This window comes from Carya illinoinensis, chromosome 9, assembly GCF_018687715.1.
Source record: "Carya illinoinensis cultivar Pawnee chromosome 9, C.illinoinensisPawnee_v1, whole genome shotgun sequence".
Lineage (NCBI taxonomy): Eukaryota > Viridiplantae > Streptophyta > Magnoliopsida > Fagales > Juglandaceae > Carya > Carya illinoinensis.
Window position 1 is genome coordinate 8,113,205 of NC_056760.1, and position 15,469 is coordinate 8,128,673.

Here is a 15,469-nt window from a genome sequence, read left to right on the forward strand (position 1 = left end):
GGTGAACTTGTCGCAGAACACGTGAAAAATGAAACACGTGAAAAATGAATCGTACTTTTAAGAAGACCGTGCACAAAAAGTAAAGTTAGGTAGGGCTTGGAGTTAATCGTTGACCTAAAAAGGCAAGTCTTGTTTAATTAAGAGCTGTTGCAAACTCGCTGTAAGAGAAAATTAGGGAAGTTAGTCAAATGATTGATCATCATCAGTTTAATTAGGAGAGCTTCTGCCATTCTTGGTGCCAGATCTCCTTCACTGCTCCATTTAGATCTTTATAGTCAAAGTATCGCTTCACCTGATGAACATGAATTTAAATTTCAGATTTTTCAACTTAACTCTAACTAATTAAGCAAGTCATGATAAGTCTGAATAAAAATAGACTAAAATGAAAAGAATCAATGCAAAGAGAAAATGATCTACCTATCATGATGTCCATATCAATGATATCATCATCATGAAAACATGATTGTAGTCATGAAAGATGTAGAAGTAGGAAGTACATGTACATGAGGATATATGGAGGATGGAGACATCGGAGATGATCAGGAGGGGGAGAAATTAGAACCAATTAAGAGGCTTCAACAACAACACTCATGAAAAACTGTATGAAATTTCTAATTGTTTCATGGTACGTACTCTATACTTAAATGTAACTTGCTTAATTTCCCTAGATACGTCTGTTTTTCTGTTTCTCATGACTTTTTATGGGCAGGCGTGGATGCATGTTAAACTATTTCAAGTACCCTTATCTTAAAGAATGTTTTAGCAAAATAAACAGAGAGGATTTACCAACTTCAGCTCCCGCTGGTACTCCAGAATCCTGTCCGTGGTTAAATTCCTCAGCATTGTAACTAAAAATGCTGGCTTTACAATAGAGGTCAATTGTACAAATAATGCAATCTTTCTGTAGTCAACGACATCTTCAAAAGGCAATTGATCAATACTGCTACCACTCACCATTACTGGGATACACATGCTCATTATAGCATCAAAACGTAGGCACGATGTTGGAGAGGAACCAGGAGGAGGATCTAAGCAGAACTTTGATGAGAGTATCCTTTCTGAAGCTAAGACCTGATTTTCTTGTGATGCTGCTCCATGTTCAATTATGGCATCTTCTTCATTTTCGAGTGCTTGGAAAAGAGAGTCTCGGACTGCATACACAGACATAATCATTCCCAAGCATATCCTTGTTTGCATCTTGAAGATGAGATCAAAAAGAAAAATTTGTCAAATAGTAGTATTACCCTGGGGTGATACGGATTCTCCACGAACAGCAAGGCTGCAAACAAACCGAATCAAGTCAAATTTGAATAGGGGGTCTCGAGCTTGACAAAAATTAAAAACTTCTAATCGAGCTTGGCTCGCCTAACATAGATTAAGATCAGATTCGAACTCGAATTCGAATAAAATACATAAGCGAATTATACGAGCTTGAGCTTGAGTTAAATGCCTTGCTTTTGTTGAAACCCACTGCCCAAACCACTCGAAGGGAAGGCCTATCTTAGCCCCATCAGAGAAGCATGCAGTAGTAGAAAAGAGCAAACAATGCAGAAATTAATCACAACAGAGAAAAGCTAGAACTTCAACAGAGAGATTGAAAACCAAGAGGGAAAAATCTCAGAATAAGATGCAGATAAAAATAGCACCAACAAACACTCATAAAGATTCAGAGGATTAGAAATCTATGGTCAACGTTTTCTTCACATATACAAAGCGACAAGATCGGTTAAAAAACCCACAGGCCACAACTATTATACCCCCCAACAAGCAAATCTCTATAAAACCCTACCTAGAAATAAAATATAAAAATTTAAATTTAAATTAAATTTTCCCTGCCCATCTGAGACGAGGTGGTGGCTAAGCGAGATGAGGGATTGTCGCTTGATGAACATGTAGCTAAGCTAGACTGGTGGTAGCAGGTGACACGCAGAAGCACAGTAGAACCCATGAGAAAATGACAGAGTGCAGCGCAAGGATTGGGGGGGTTGCGGCAGCTATCAGAGGCAACGGGAGGCCCGACCGCGTGGTACAGTGGTGGTGGCGATAGGTGGGAGCAGCTCACGGATGATGGCAAGAAGAAGGAAAAAAAATGAAAGAAAGGAGAGCTGAGAGATGATGTTGTACGACGCAAAGAGAGAGAGGGTAAAATTAGATGGAACTAGGGTCTGTGACCTCCAAGCCCCTAGAACAATGTCGGTGGGGTTTAGAGTGCTGAGCCCTTCATATTACCAAAACCTACTAGGGCTATACAGGAATCGATCCCGCCGACAGCCACAGACGCCAACCGACTGCCACCGCACGGAACCGGCCGAAACCGGCAGGGAACCAGTCGGCCGTCGGTGTTATTTATGTAAAACCGTAGTTGGTCGGTTCGGCGGCGGTTTACCCCTCCTAAAAATCGTTGAACTGGCCAACTATTTATATTTATATTTTTTTAAATATATTTATCTAAAACGGCGTCGTTTCATTCATTTAAGTGGAACGGCGCCATTTGGCCTAAGTTAAGCCAAATGGCGCCGTTTCATTCTAGGGTTAAGGGGTCCCCTTTTGCTTTCAGACTCTCTCGACCCTCACTTTCAATTTTTCTTCCATTTCTAGCTTCCAACCGACTCACCCTCACCCTCACAGTCACTGAACCAGCCGACTGACTCTCACGGTCTCACTCTCCAGCGACAAGCGGTGCACCTCACAAAAAAATTTTGTTCCTCACGGAGTGCACCTCACCAGCTCGCCGCTCACCCCCACGGCAAGATTACCTTTTATTGTCTATTTTAATTTCAGTTTTTCTATTTTATATTTTGTAATCCAGTTTAACAGAGTATTTTAATTTCTATTTATTATAACTACACATTATAATTTGTGTTTATATAAAATTATAATTCTAACATTTTAATTTTCATTGGACAGTGGACGGTTAGACATTCTTTTTAATTTATTATCATATTATTTGACACATTTGTTGTCTAAATAATTAATTGTGTATTGTGTATGGACACTGGACATGAATATTGAAGTTTTGAATCCACGTAATAGCACTGTGAAGCCTAATCCGAGACTTATTGAATCTGAATTCACTGTGATTATTCTGTAAGATTAAAATCAAATGGTTTGATTGTGAATTAAATTTTTAATATTGTGGAATGTGGCATTTTCTGAATTAATATAATGTGGAATGTGGTACTTGAAAATTTGTTTTGAATCTATGAGCCAGTGAGGTTATTTATCAAAAAAAAATCTGTGAGCCAATGAGGTTGATGACTGATGAGTGATCCAAAATATAGATTAAAGTCTTAGACTTGTGATATTTGTCATGTTACAAACTAGCTGCTGTGTAATTGACAAATTGTGTTGGTTTTTTTTTTTTTTTTGGTTTGTTTTAATTGTTGTGTAATGAGTCATGACGAGATGTATATGATTTTTCACATGGTAGATGGATTCTTCGTTAAGTCCAATTGATCTTAATTCGAATTCCCAAACAATTAATTTGGAAGAGACCCAAACACCAAGACCCCCAAGTGGCCCTAATAGTAGTAATTGTCCATTTCCTAAAAAACGGAAGGGAAAAGATCTGTCAATTGTTTGGGACCATTTTACAAAAGTTGAGAGTTGTGCGGTAGATGATTCTAAAGCCAAGTGTAATTATTGTGGCAAATTATATGCTTGTCACTCTAAGAGAAACGGAACTTCAACCATGAAAAACCCTACCTTCATGTCCCAAAAATCCTTATAAACGTGAGCCATTGGATAAATATCAAAAAATATTAGTAGGTGAGGCAACTTCGGAGGGGGTTGGAGAGAGTGAGAGTGTCTTAAGGAATTTTGTTATCTACAAATATAGTGAAGAGGCTGTGAGGTTGGCACTTGCGGAGATGGTAATTATTGATGAATTGCCATTTAGAATTGTTAAAGGGCAAGGATTTAAGAAGATGGTTTGGTTGCTTGAACCTAGATTTAAGGTGCCATGTCGAGTAACGGTTGCAAGAGATTATATGAAACTTTTTTCATCTGAAAAGACCAAATTTAAGAAGTTGTTTAAGGATGGGGGAATGAGGATTTTATTAACTACCGATACGTGGACATCGGTACAAAATCTGAATTATGTGTGCCTAACTGCTCATTTCATTGATAATGATTGGAAATTGCAAAAGAAAATCATTAATTTTTATTTAATCCCTAATCATCGAGGGGATACTATTGAAAAATATATTGAATCGTGTTTTCTTCATTTGGGTATTGATAAGATATTTACTGTTACCGTTGATAATGCTAGCTCAAATGATATTGCAATTTTATATTTGAGGCATTTTTTGACGGGGAATGTATTGAGGGAAAAGTATATGCACATGAGATTTTGTGCTCATATTCTAAACCTTGTCGTGAATGAGGGTCTTAAGGAGTGTAATGACGCCATTACAATGGTTAAAAATGCGGTTAGATATGTGCGCTTCTCCCCTGCAAGGTTAGAGAAGTATAAGAGATGAGCAGAAAAGGAGAAAATTGATAGTAAAAAAATGTTGTCCCTTGATGTGCAAACCTAATGGAATTCAACTTACATAATGTTGGAATTCAACAGGCGAATGGAGAGTGAGGATCACAATTTTCTCTCTTACTTTAAGAATGAAAACATTGGGCCTCCTAGAGCTGAGGAGTGAGAGACAGTGCGGATATTTGTAAAATTTTTTAAGATGTTTTATGATGTCACTTGTAGATTTTCTGGGTCTTTGGATGTCACGGCAAATACCAATTTTTTGGAGATTTTTATGCTTTAAAAAGAGTTGGTTAGGCTGAGTGAAAGTGATAATAATTGTTTAATGAATATGGCCGTGAGTATAAGAATTAAATATGATAAATATTGGGGTTCATTGTATAGGATGAACTTGATGTTGTTGATTGTAGTTGTGCTTGATCCACGTAATAAGTTGGGGCTTCTTACTTTCCACCTGAAAAAAATTCATGATGAGTGTCGAGCTAAAGAGTTGGTGTTGAATGTGAGACAGTTATTATTAGATTTGTATGCGGAGTATAATGATGCTTTCGGTTCTAGCTCGGTTAACTCGACTGAACATGTTCCCCATCTGCTATCTACATCCACAAAAGTTGGTGAAGAAAATCATGAGTCACAATTTTTTTATGAGTGGTTGCTAGCATCGAGTGCCTCTAGATCTACATCTGCCAAAACAGAGATTGACCGGTATTTTTCAAATGGTTGTGAGGCATTCACCCAATCTTTAGATTTGTTGAACTGGTGGAAAGTTAATGAGCCTAATATCCTATTCTTGCGAGTATTGCACGAGACTTATTGCTCATACCTGTTTCCACGGTTGCATCAGAATCAGCATTTAGTACGGGAGGTCTTGTACTTGATCCTTTCTGGAGTTCATTGGCTTCGAGAATTGTTGAAGCACTTATTTGTACTCAGAATTGGTTGCAACATCCATCAACTCCAATTGATATTCGAGAAGCCATAGATAATGTTGAAAGGTTTGTGGTAGAATCTGATAATAGTTTTCTCATTAAATTTAGTATTTACATATTCATTTACGTTTATAATTTAATTCAAAATTCTTTTTCATTATCCTAATTTATTAATATTGATTATTTGATGTTTTTCTATATAGAGTTAGGAGCATCGTGCATCACAACTATTGATGACTGAAGAGTCGAATGTTGCATTGGACATCTATTTGGAATCTTAAAGACTTGAAGAATGAAGATTTCTCTCTTATTTTAAGACAATTTGGATTCTATATTTGGAACAATTGTTGCTTATTTTCTTAAGACAATTTGATTTTGTTTGTAATGTGTATTAAACATTTAGTGGAGTTTTTTATTTATTTGCTTTTAGTTAAGTAGTAATTAGTATATAAGTAGTATTAGTAGTTAGTTATTAGTTACTAGTAGTATAAATGACATTAAAATAAAAATGAAATTGATTATTTAAATTTAATTTTAAAATTTCAGCAAATAAAAGCTCACAAATGTTGATGATCTTAACTACTGAATTGAGCCCAAAAAGAGGATGAATTGGGCTTTAAAAAGGCCCAAAAGGAATGGCCCAAACCGCATAGAACCGACCAACCGACCATGAACCAGCCGGCAAGCGGTACGGCTGGTTGGTTTTACCCCCTTATACGGTCGGTTTCGGTCGGTTTCTATGCCTTTGCAAGGTCAGCTGGTCGGTTGCGATTTCTCAACTAAACCGAACCATATAGTCGGTTATTACCCCTGAAACCTACTATATTTTTCTCTTTAGGTGAAAAATAAATAATATTAAAAAAATAATAATGGGCTTACTACCAAAGCCTACTATATTTTTCTCTTTAGTTGTATATTTTTGAAAAAAATAAAAAAAATTAATGATTAAGGATGTCAAAAAACACTAAAAAAATAAAAATTTCAAATTCATTAAGAATATTAAAAGGATGGTAAGAGAATAGTAAATTTATCATTACCTATATTAAAAATATGTTTGAGTTTACCAATTTTACTATAGTTTCTCTCTCTCTCTTTTCAAAAAATACCAAATGTTTATAAAAATCTGATAGAAATAAATACCTAATATGCAACATACATATTCGACTTTACATGAGAAGTAACAATAATAGGTGAGGTAGTATAATTAAAATTTTTTATAATGAATTATATTATAATTTCATATTAATGTTAAAAGATAATATGTTATTATTAATATTTTACTTTCATAAGTGTGAGAATGTAAATTTAATGTTTTCCGTTTTTATTATTTCTTATAGACTTAAAGTGTCTTTTAGAAATGAAATAAATTAATAATATTTTTAAAAAATACTTAATAAAATTGTTTGCAATTGGTCATTTGTAATGTGGTTTAAATAATTTAATAAAATTGTTATACTTAATAATTATTTAGGTGAATGCTATATAATAATTATATTTTAATAAGAGTATATGAAAATGTAAATATTTATTATAATATATTTATATTTTTTACTATGCACATGTGCCTCTTACCAATAATATTAAATATAACCAAATAATTAAAATGAAGTTATACAAGAAAGTGTCGTAATCAAATTAAAGTTGCTTATTCTTTGTAAACATTTGACTCAATAATTCTTTTATGAACTCAATACATTATTATACTCAATATTATTCTTTCGTCACCTTATTATATATAAAGTAACAAAACATATTACTTATACAAAGTATCAAAAATAATACATATAAGTTTATAACACATAAAATATATACAATAATAGAATATATGTAAGAATATATGTAAGAGTATATATAAGAGTATATATATAAATATTACGAGTATTGTGATGAGTTTAAAACGAGTCGAATCGAATTTATACAAATATTGTTCACGAGATTATATGAATTTTACTTATTTAATATTCAAATTAATATTAATACTCACCAAGAATTCATTTATTAAATAAATCGAGTCTAAGTCAAGTCATAAAGAGTTTTTTTACATACAAGCAGAGTCGCGTACTAATTTACATATCAATACTGATTCATTCATACTCAAAATTTAAATTAACATTATTTTTAATAAAATCAAATCAATCACATTAAATTAATACATAGAGTAGTACACAATTATTATTTCAACTAGATTTTTCTATAAATTAATATCGAATTGTACTCTGTTCATTTGCAGCCTTTAAGAGCAACCTTTTCTGATTCTCGTACGTGCTCGCATCACGACCACGTCCTTGGTCGCGTCTTACCCGTCCGAAACACGACACCAGCAACACCGCGTTCTTGACACGGTCTCTTACCCGGTTCAGCGCTTGCGGATTCTGCCATACCAACACGTGGTCCCGCCCCTCGTTCCTCGTCCAGTACTTCTGGACCCTGGTTTTCCAACCAAGCCACCAACTCCTCCTGAGCCTTCGCGTCATCGTACTGTTTGATCAAATTTGAACTGCTGGGGAGTTGGTTCTTGTTCACGATCGAGCTCAACGAAGAGAAGAATGGGACGTAAAACATTTCCGCCTCTTCAGGATGCGAGACCGGGATGACCGGTGACCCCGCCCAGTAGAGTTCGTGTCGGGTCGTTAAGTCCAGGAACAAGTACCACTCCGCGGAATGTTGGTGACTCGGGTACCCGCGGTTTTCCGAGTCGGTAAACCCACGTGCCCTCCAGAAGTGCTCGACGACGCCATACGTGAATTTTCTCGGGAGACGGTAGAGGTAAACGTTCACTGGGGAGGGATTCGAGCTTTCTTGGGAAGTATTTTCCAGTGAAGCGGGGAAAAAACCGGTGGAGTGTAGGTTTGAGGCCGATGGATTAACGGAACAGAAGAAGGCATAGAAGAAGAAGACGAAGAAGAGCGCGGCGGTCAGTGTCTGGTACAGCAGCCAAGTCTTGCGCGCTCTGTTCATCTCCTCGTACGGACATGTCTAGTAGAGCATTTTTGTTTGGACAGTGCTGCGGAATCAATACATAAACGATGGAAGTGAAGTACTTGTGTGGTGTTAGCGGATGAGCCAGCTGGCTCAGCAGACCTGTGGCTGTTATTTTAAGGAGGATCGATTACTATCTGGTAGTGATAAGTAGCCAAAAAAAAAAAACTAGTAGCGTTCGAGGAGTCACTTTGTTTTCTTCCTTGTTTTGATGTGTTTTATTATAAAATAAATTTAAAATATCTCATACAATTACATTATTTTATAAATTTATTTTTATAAAAATAATTATATTTAACATTTTTCTTTATATTTCATAGGCAAGCAATACTTTCTCTTTATTTTTTTTTAAAAAAAAAAAAACTAAATGCTTACAATTTTTTATTATAAAGCCAACTGATTTTATTAATAGTACTTTGAATCGATGATTTGGCGCACCCACTAAATTTACCATATTCATCAATGTCGATTTATAAATCTATTTTTATAAACTTTATTTAAAATCTAACATTTCTCTTAATCCTGGATTATTCCAGAACATCATGTACCGGAAGTTAGATTGAAGAAGATTTGAAAGTGGAATCTTTAATAGATGAGGACACTGGATGGTGGAAAGTGGATGGTTTGAGAGTTCTATTCAATCCAAATGTTGTTACACAAATAATGAAGCTGAATATTTCTAGAGTAATGGATGATAAACTGTTTTGGGTTCATGAGAAGATCAGTGGGTTTTATTATTGAATAAACCCCCCAAGTATTAAATGGGTTTGGGTTTGCAGCCACCCACCCCATTCTCACCAACCATCTACCCACCCACTTACCTTCAGAGGCTCTTTTGGTCAAGAGGAGTGGGTGTGTGTCCCCCTATTGCTCTCCTATAAAAGGAGAGCTCTGCTAATGATATAATGCAGTGGGTGAAGAGAGGAAGAGGGACGTGAGAGAGAGAAATATAATTTTATGGAGTGTTTTGTAAATCTCGTACAAATTCTATAAAAGAGACTCCAGTGGACGTAAGCAATATGCTGAACCACTTTAAAATAGTTTTGTGTGATTTTTGGACAGACCGGAGGCACAACAATTGGTATCAGAGCTCTGGTTCGAGCTGTCCGAAAATTCAAGTTGCTCAAAATTAATTTTTGACAACTCCAGGGTGTTCCTCGCATCGAGACGAATCCGTTGCCGCAAACGGAATCGAAAACGGAGGTCGGAGTAGCCCACACGCGCCCCTAGAAGGTCCGCGCGTGCACTACTGTCATCCACGCGCCCCCATGCGCATCGGAGGTTGAAGACGACTCAGCCACACGCGCCCTCATGTGCTCCAGAGGTTGAAGACGCGTGACGGACATGCGCCTCACACGCCCCCACGCGCCCTACAGAGGTTTAGCACGTGAAAGGCACGCGCCTCACGCGCTCCCCACGTGCACACAGTGCTGAAGCGCGTGTAAACCACGCGCCAACTCGCGCCCACTCGCACTATGCAACGCTTGCATCCCACGCGCCAGATAGATCACAACCGTCTGTTTTTCAGATCCATTTTCAGCTTGCTAAGCCATTCGGAGTCCGATTTCAGCAATCAAATAGTGCTTTCCTACTATTTGGATCGTTCCGGACTCATCTGTACGGTTAGAATTTTGAAATTTTGAGTCTAAATTTTTTAAAATTCAAATGGAATGATCTGGAAGAGACAGGAGCTCTGAACATGCCAGTAGCTCGGGACGTCGGTCCACTGTGTCAAATGTCAAGTTTGAAGTTGAAAAGTTCGATAGAGCAAACAACTTCGGCATGTGGCAGTGTGAAGTCATGGATGTGTTGATCCAACAAAAGTTGGATATTGCGTTGGGAGGAAAGCTAGATGATATGACTGATCAGGGTTGGAAGAAGCTTAATACTCAAGCTTGTAGTACAATCCGATTATGCCTTACCAAAGAACAAAAGTATTTTGTCATGAGAGAGACAGATGCTAGGGTACTTTGGCAGAAATTAGAAGATAAGTTCATGAAAAAAAGCATTGAGAGCCGATTGCACTTGACGAAGAAGCTCTTCAGATTCCAATTTCATGAAAGTATTTCAATGTCTGAACATCTGAATAATTATAATCAAATTCTTGCTGATTTGTTAAACTTGGATGTTAAAATCGAAGATGAAGATAAGGCTTTACTACTGTTAAATTCATTGCCTGATACATATGAGCATTTAATTACTACTCTATTGTATGGGAAGGAAAATATTAGTTTTGAATATGTATCTAGCTCTTTAATTAGCAATGAGTACCGGAGAAAAGATAAACAGGTACACCAAGATACATCAAGTGAAGCGCTAACAGCAAGGGGGAGACCACAGTCAAGGTATCCTGGAAGGAGGAAAGGTTTTCATTCGAAAACCCGAGCCACATCACGTGGTTCATCAGTCGGCAGAAAACTCGCCAGAGATGAGTGTTCCTTTTGTCACAACAAAGGACACTGGAGGAAGGATTGTCCCAACCGGAAGGGACAACAGCAAAATCAACCCAACACAGCCAATGTCGTGAACAGAGATGAGATTTTTCCTTGGCAAGTTCATCATCCATTTGTCGTTCCGATGAATAGATTATGGATTCCGAATGTACCTATCATATGTGTCCCAATGGGGATTGGTTTACTGACTTCACAAAAATTGATGGTGGAGCAGTACTTATGGGCAATGATAGTGCCTGTAAGACTCAAGGAATAGGTAGCATTCTGTTAAAGCTGCATGATGGCAGCGTCAAGACTCTGACAGAAGTTCGGTATGTTCCGAACTTGCGAAAGAATCTCATCTCACTGAGATCTCTGGATTCAAAGGGATTCAGAATCATCATTGAAGACGGAACTCTCAAAGTACTAATGGGAGTTCGGGTGGCAATGAAGGGTTTGAGGCGAGAAAACTTGTACTTCTTGCAGGGAAGTACTGTTGATGGAAGAGTTTTCACAGGCTGTGAGAAGCTAGATGAGACTGATGCCGACACCACCAGTCTTTGGCATATGCGTATGGGACACGCAGGAGAAAAAGTTTTGCAAACACTGGTGAAGCAAGGCTTACTTAAAGGTGCCAAGACAGGTAAACTATCTTTCTGTGAGCACTGTGTATTAGGGAAGCAGAGGCGGATCAAGTTTGGAACCGCAGTACACAATACACAGGGAATTCTTGACTATGTGCATTCCGATGTTTGGGGACCTACCAAAAATGCATCTTTGGGAGGTAAACATTGGTTTGTAACTTTTGTTAATGATTATTCTCGTCGTGTGTGGGTGTATACGATGAAGAATAAAGATGAAGTGCTGAAAATCTTCCTTGATTGGAAGAAAATGGTTGAAACTCAGACCAGCAGGAAGATCAAGCGGCTCAGATCTGATAATGGAGGTGAGTACACTTCAGACTCCTTCATGGAAGTATGCCGGAGAGAGAGAATTGTCAGACACTTCATGGTACGAGGTACACCACAGCAGAACGGTATGGCAGAACGAATGAATCATACTTTATTAGAGAAAGTGCGATGTATGTTGCTGAATGCTGGATTCAGTAAACAATTTTGGGCTGAAGCTGTGACCTATGCCTGCCACCTCATCAACCGACTACCAGCAGCTGCCAATAATGGGAAGACACCCATTGAAATGTGAAGAGGTAAACATGCTACTGATTATGATTTTTTACATATTTTCGGATGTCCTGCTTACTATCATGCTAAAGAAAGTAAGTTTGATCCTAGAGCCAAGAAAGTAAAATTCTTGGGCTTTAGTACGGGTGTAAAAGGATATAGACTCTGGTGTATAGAGTCCAAAAAGGTAATCATCAGTAGAGATGTTACATTCAACGAATCTGAGATGCTTAAGTCACATAAGCATAAAGATTCCAGTGAAGGCAGCAGTGATGGTGAAATATCAGATGATTCACAGAGTGTGAAGTTTATTTCAAAGAAGTTGGGAAAGCATGGACAAGATGAGGTTGATAATCCAGTCACAGTACCTCCAAGTCAACCTGAGTCAATAGCAACCAACAGACCGAGACGAGAGAAACGTGTACCGACACGTTATTCAGACTATGTGACATATGCATTACCAGCTGAAGGGGGTGAGATCCCAACCACTTACATAGAAGCCGTACAGTCCAGTGAATAAGTTGAATGGACAAAGGCGATGAATGAAGAGATGCAGTCTCTTCACCAGAACCAGACTTGGGAGCTTATGCTGCTTCCAAAAGGAAATAAGACAATTGGTTGTAAGTGGATCTTCAATCAGAAAGATGATCAAGCTGCTAAAAATGGAGTGCGATACAAAACTAGGTTGGTAGCCAAGGGCTACGCTCAGATAGAGGGAATTGACTACAGTGAAGTATTCTCTCCTGTTGTGAAGCATTCATCCATTCGGATATTGTTAGCTTTGGTTGCACAATATGATCTTGAGTTAGCACAGCTTGATGTAAAGACAGCTTTCTTACATGGTGATCTGGAAGAGGAGATTTATCTGTCTCAACCAGAAGGATTCAAAGAAGCTAGCAAAGAAAATTGGGTATGCAGTCTGAAGAAGTCTCTCTATGGGTTGAAGCAGTCACCTCGGCAATGGTACAAGCGTTTTGACCGCTTTATATTGGATCTGAAATACACTCGTTGCCAATACGATCATTGTGTATATTTCAGAAAACTTGCAAATGGATCTTTCATTTATTTGCTTTTATATGTAGATGATATGTTAATTGCATGTAAAAACAAGGGGGAGATAGATCGCTTAAAAACACAGTTAAGTAATGAGTTTGAAATGAAAGATCTGGGAGAAGCACGAATAATACTGGGGATGGAGATCAGCAGAGATAGGGTGAAAGGTACAGTTCACCTTACTCAGAAGCAGTATCTGAAGAGAATACTGCAACGATTCAACATCGACTCGAAGACGAAGCCGGTGAGTACTCCTATGGCCCCATATTTCAAGCTCAGTGCATTGCAGTCTCCTAAAACCGATGAAGAGCGAGACTACATGAGGAATGTCCCATATGCAAGTGTTGTTGGAAGCTTAATGTATGTCATGGTGTGTACACGACCTGATATCTCCCAGGCCGTTAGCTTAGTTAGTCGCTATATGCATAATCCTGGAAAAGTTCATTGGCATGCGGCTAAGTGGATTCTACGGTATATTGCGAGGACCGTAGATGTTGGTTTGAGGTTCGAGAAGAGTGAAGATAGTCTAGTAACTGGATATGTTGACTCAGACTATGCAGGTGATCTTGACAAACGTCGATCGACAACTAGTTATGTGTTCACTATGGCTGGAGGACCAGTTAGTTGGCGATCAACTTTGCAGTCAACAATTGCACTATCATCAACTGAGGCTGAATACATGGCTGTAACAGAAGCCGTGAAAAAAGCTATTTGGTTACAAGGTTTGGTAACAGATTTGGGCTTTAAACAGCAAGAGGTTACCATTTACTGTGACAGTCAGAGTGCAATTCATTTGGCTAAGAATCAAGTATATCACTCTCGAACAAAACATATAGATGTCAGATTTCACTTTGTACGTGAAATATTAGAAGAAAATGACATCAAATTTCAAAAGATTGGCACTGAAGATAATCCAGCAGATATGTTGACGAAGGTCGTCACAGGGATCAAGTTCCAACACTGTTTGGACTTGATCAGTATTGAACACTGCTGAGCACCCTTGGGTGCATTGGAGCGTATTCGATAGCAGAAGTCTCTCATGTCAAAGAATGTGGTGCATTCATTTGAAGAATGAATCAGTTTGTAAGCATCCTGGTATGGCACACTTGGGTGGATGGGGTGATTGTTTAATAAACCCCCCAAGTATGAAATGGGTTTGGGTTTGCAGCCACCCACCCAATTCTCACCAACCATCCACCCACCCACTTACCTCCAGAGGCTCTTCTGGTCAAGAGGAGTGGGTGTGTGTCCACCCATTGCTCTCCTATAAAAGGAGAGCTCTGCTAATGATATAATGCAGTGGATGAAGAGAGGAAAAGGGACGTGAGAGAGAGAGAAATAGAATTTTGTGGAGTGTTTTGTAAATCTCGTACAAATTCTATAAAAGAGGCTCCAGTGGACGTAAGCAATTTGCTGAACCACTTTAAAATTATTTTGTGTGATTTTTGGACAAACCGGAGACACAATATTTATTCAGTCAAGAGTGCTTATAGGTTGCTACAGCAGGGGCAAGCTCAAGTAGTGAGACAGCATTCAAGAGAAAGACATGAGACTGTTTTCTAGAAAAGTTTATGGCAGTTGAAGTTACCAAAAAAATGAAGATTTTCACACGAAAAGCTTGTCAAGAAAAGTTGCCAACTTACCATAATTTGGAAAGGAAGCATGTGTTAGAAAATGATATTTGTGTTTTATGTGTTCAAGGTCGAGAAGATGCTGCTCATGCTCTTTTCTACTGCTTAGAAGTTAGAAATACTTGGCTGGAATTTTTACCAAGTCTGGAACCTGTACAAACAGATTTATCCTTTTGGGATTTGGCTAATTTGGCTCGGGTTAGAGGCACCGAGGATGTGTTTATCAGATTGACTTGTATTGCTTAGGGCCTTTGGTACAAAAGAAATAAATTTATCTATGAGCAGACTACTTTGCAAAATAGAGTAGTGGTTAATCATGCACTATAATTACAGGTTGAGTATAAACAGCTGCAAGTTTTTTAAGATTCTCATTGTGATAAAACCAAATCTGTGTCCTGGAAACCGCCCCCAACAGATTAATTTCTTGAAGCTAAATGTGGATGGAGCTACTTTTTTTTTTATCATCAATCAGCTGGAGTAGGTGTGATTCTTAGAGATTAATTTCTTGTAGCAAAGTGAAGAGGGGTCTTCAATTTTGTGCACAATGGGGAGTTCCAAAACTATTGTTAGAAACTGATTGTTTGATTCTTGTTAATGCTTTGAACAATTTCTCTGAGTTTCTAACAGATTTTGAATTCCTAATTCAAGATATTTGAAGAATGATTGGACTTTTCCAACAAGTTCAAGTCTTGCATGTGCATAGACTGGGAAATATGGCTGTGCAACAGTTGGCAAGACATGCATGGGGTGTTAATGATGTAGAGATATGGTGGGATTT

The 15,469-nt window shown here is 37.9% G+C and overlaps 1 protein-coding gene across 1 annotated transcript; it reads right to left on the reverse strand.

Annotated features, from left to right (window-relative positions):
- Nucleotides 1-7,686: 7,686 nt before the first annotated feature.
- LOC122276041 (probable arabinosyltransferase ARAD1) lies at nt 7,687-8,373 on the reverse strand. The gene has a single exon (XM_043085458.1). The coding sequence runs from the start codon at nt 8,371-8,373 to the stop codon at nt 7,687-7,689; it is 687 nt and encodes a 228-aa protein (XP_042941392.1).
- Between the last annotated feature and the right edge of the window lie 7,096 nt (nt 8,374-15,469).

Excerpts from the sequence above, each read along its gene's own strand:
- LOC122276041 (XM_043085458.1), bottom strand. The coding sequence starts at position 8,373 with ATGAACAGAGCGCGCAAGACTTGGCTGCTGTACCAGACACTGACCGCC.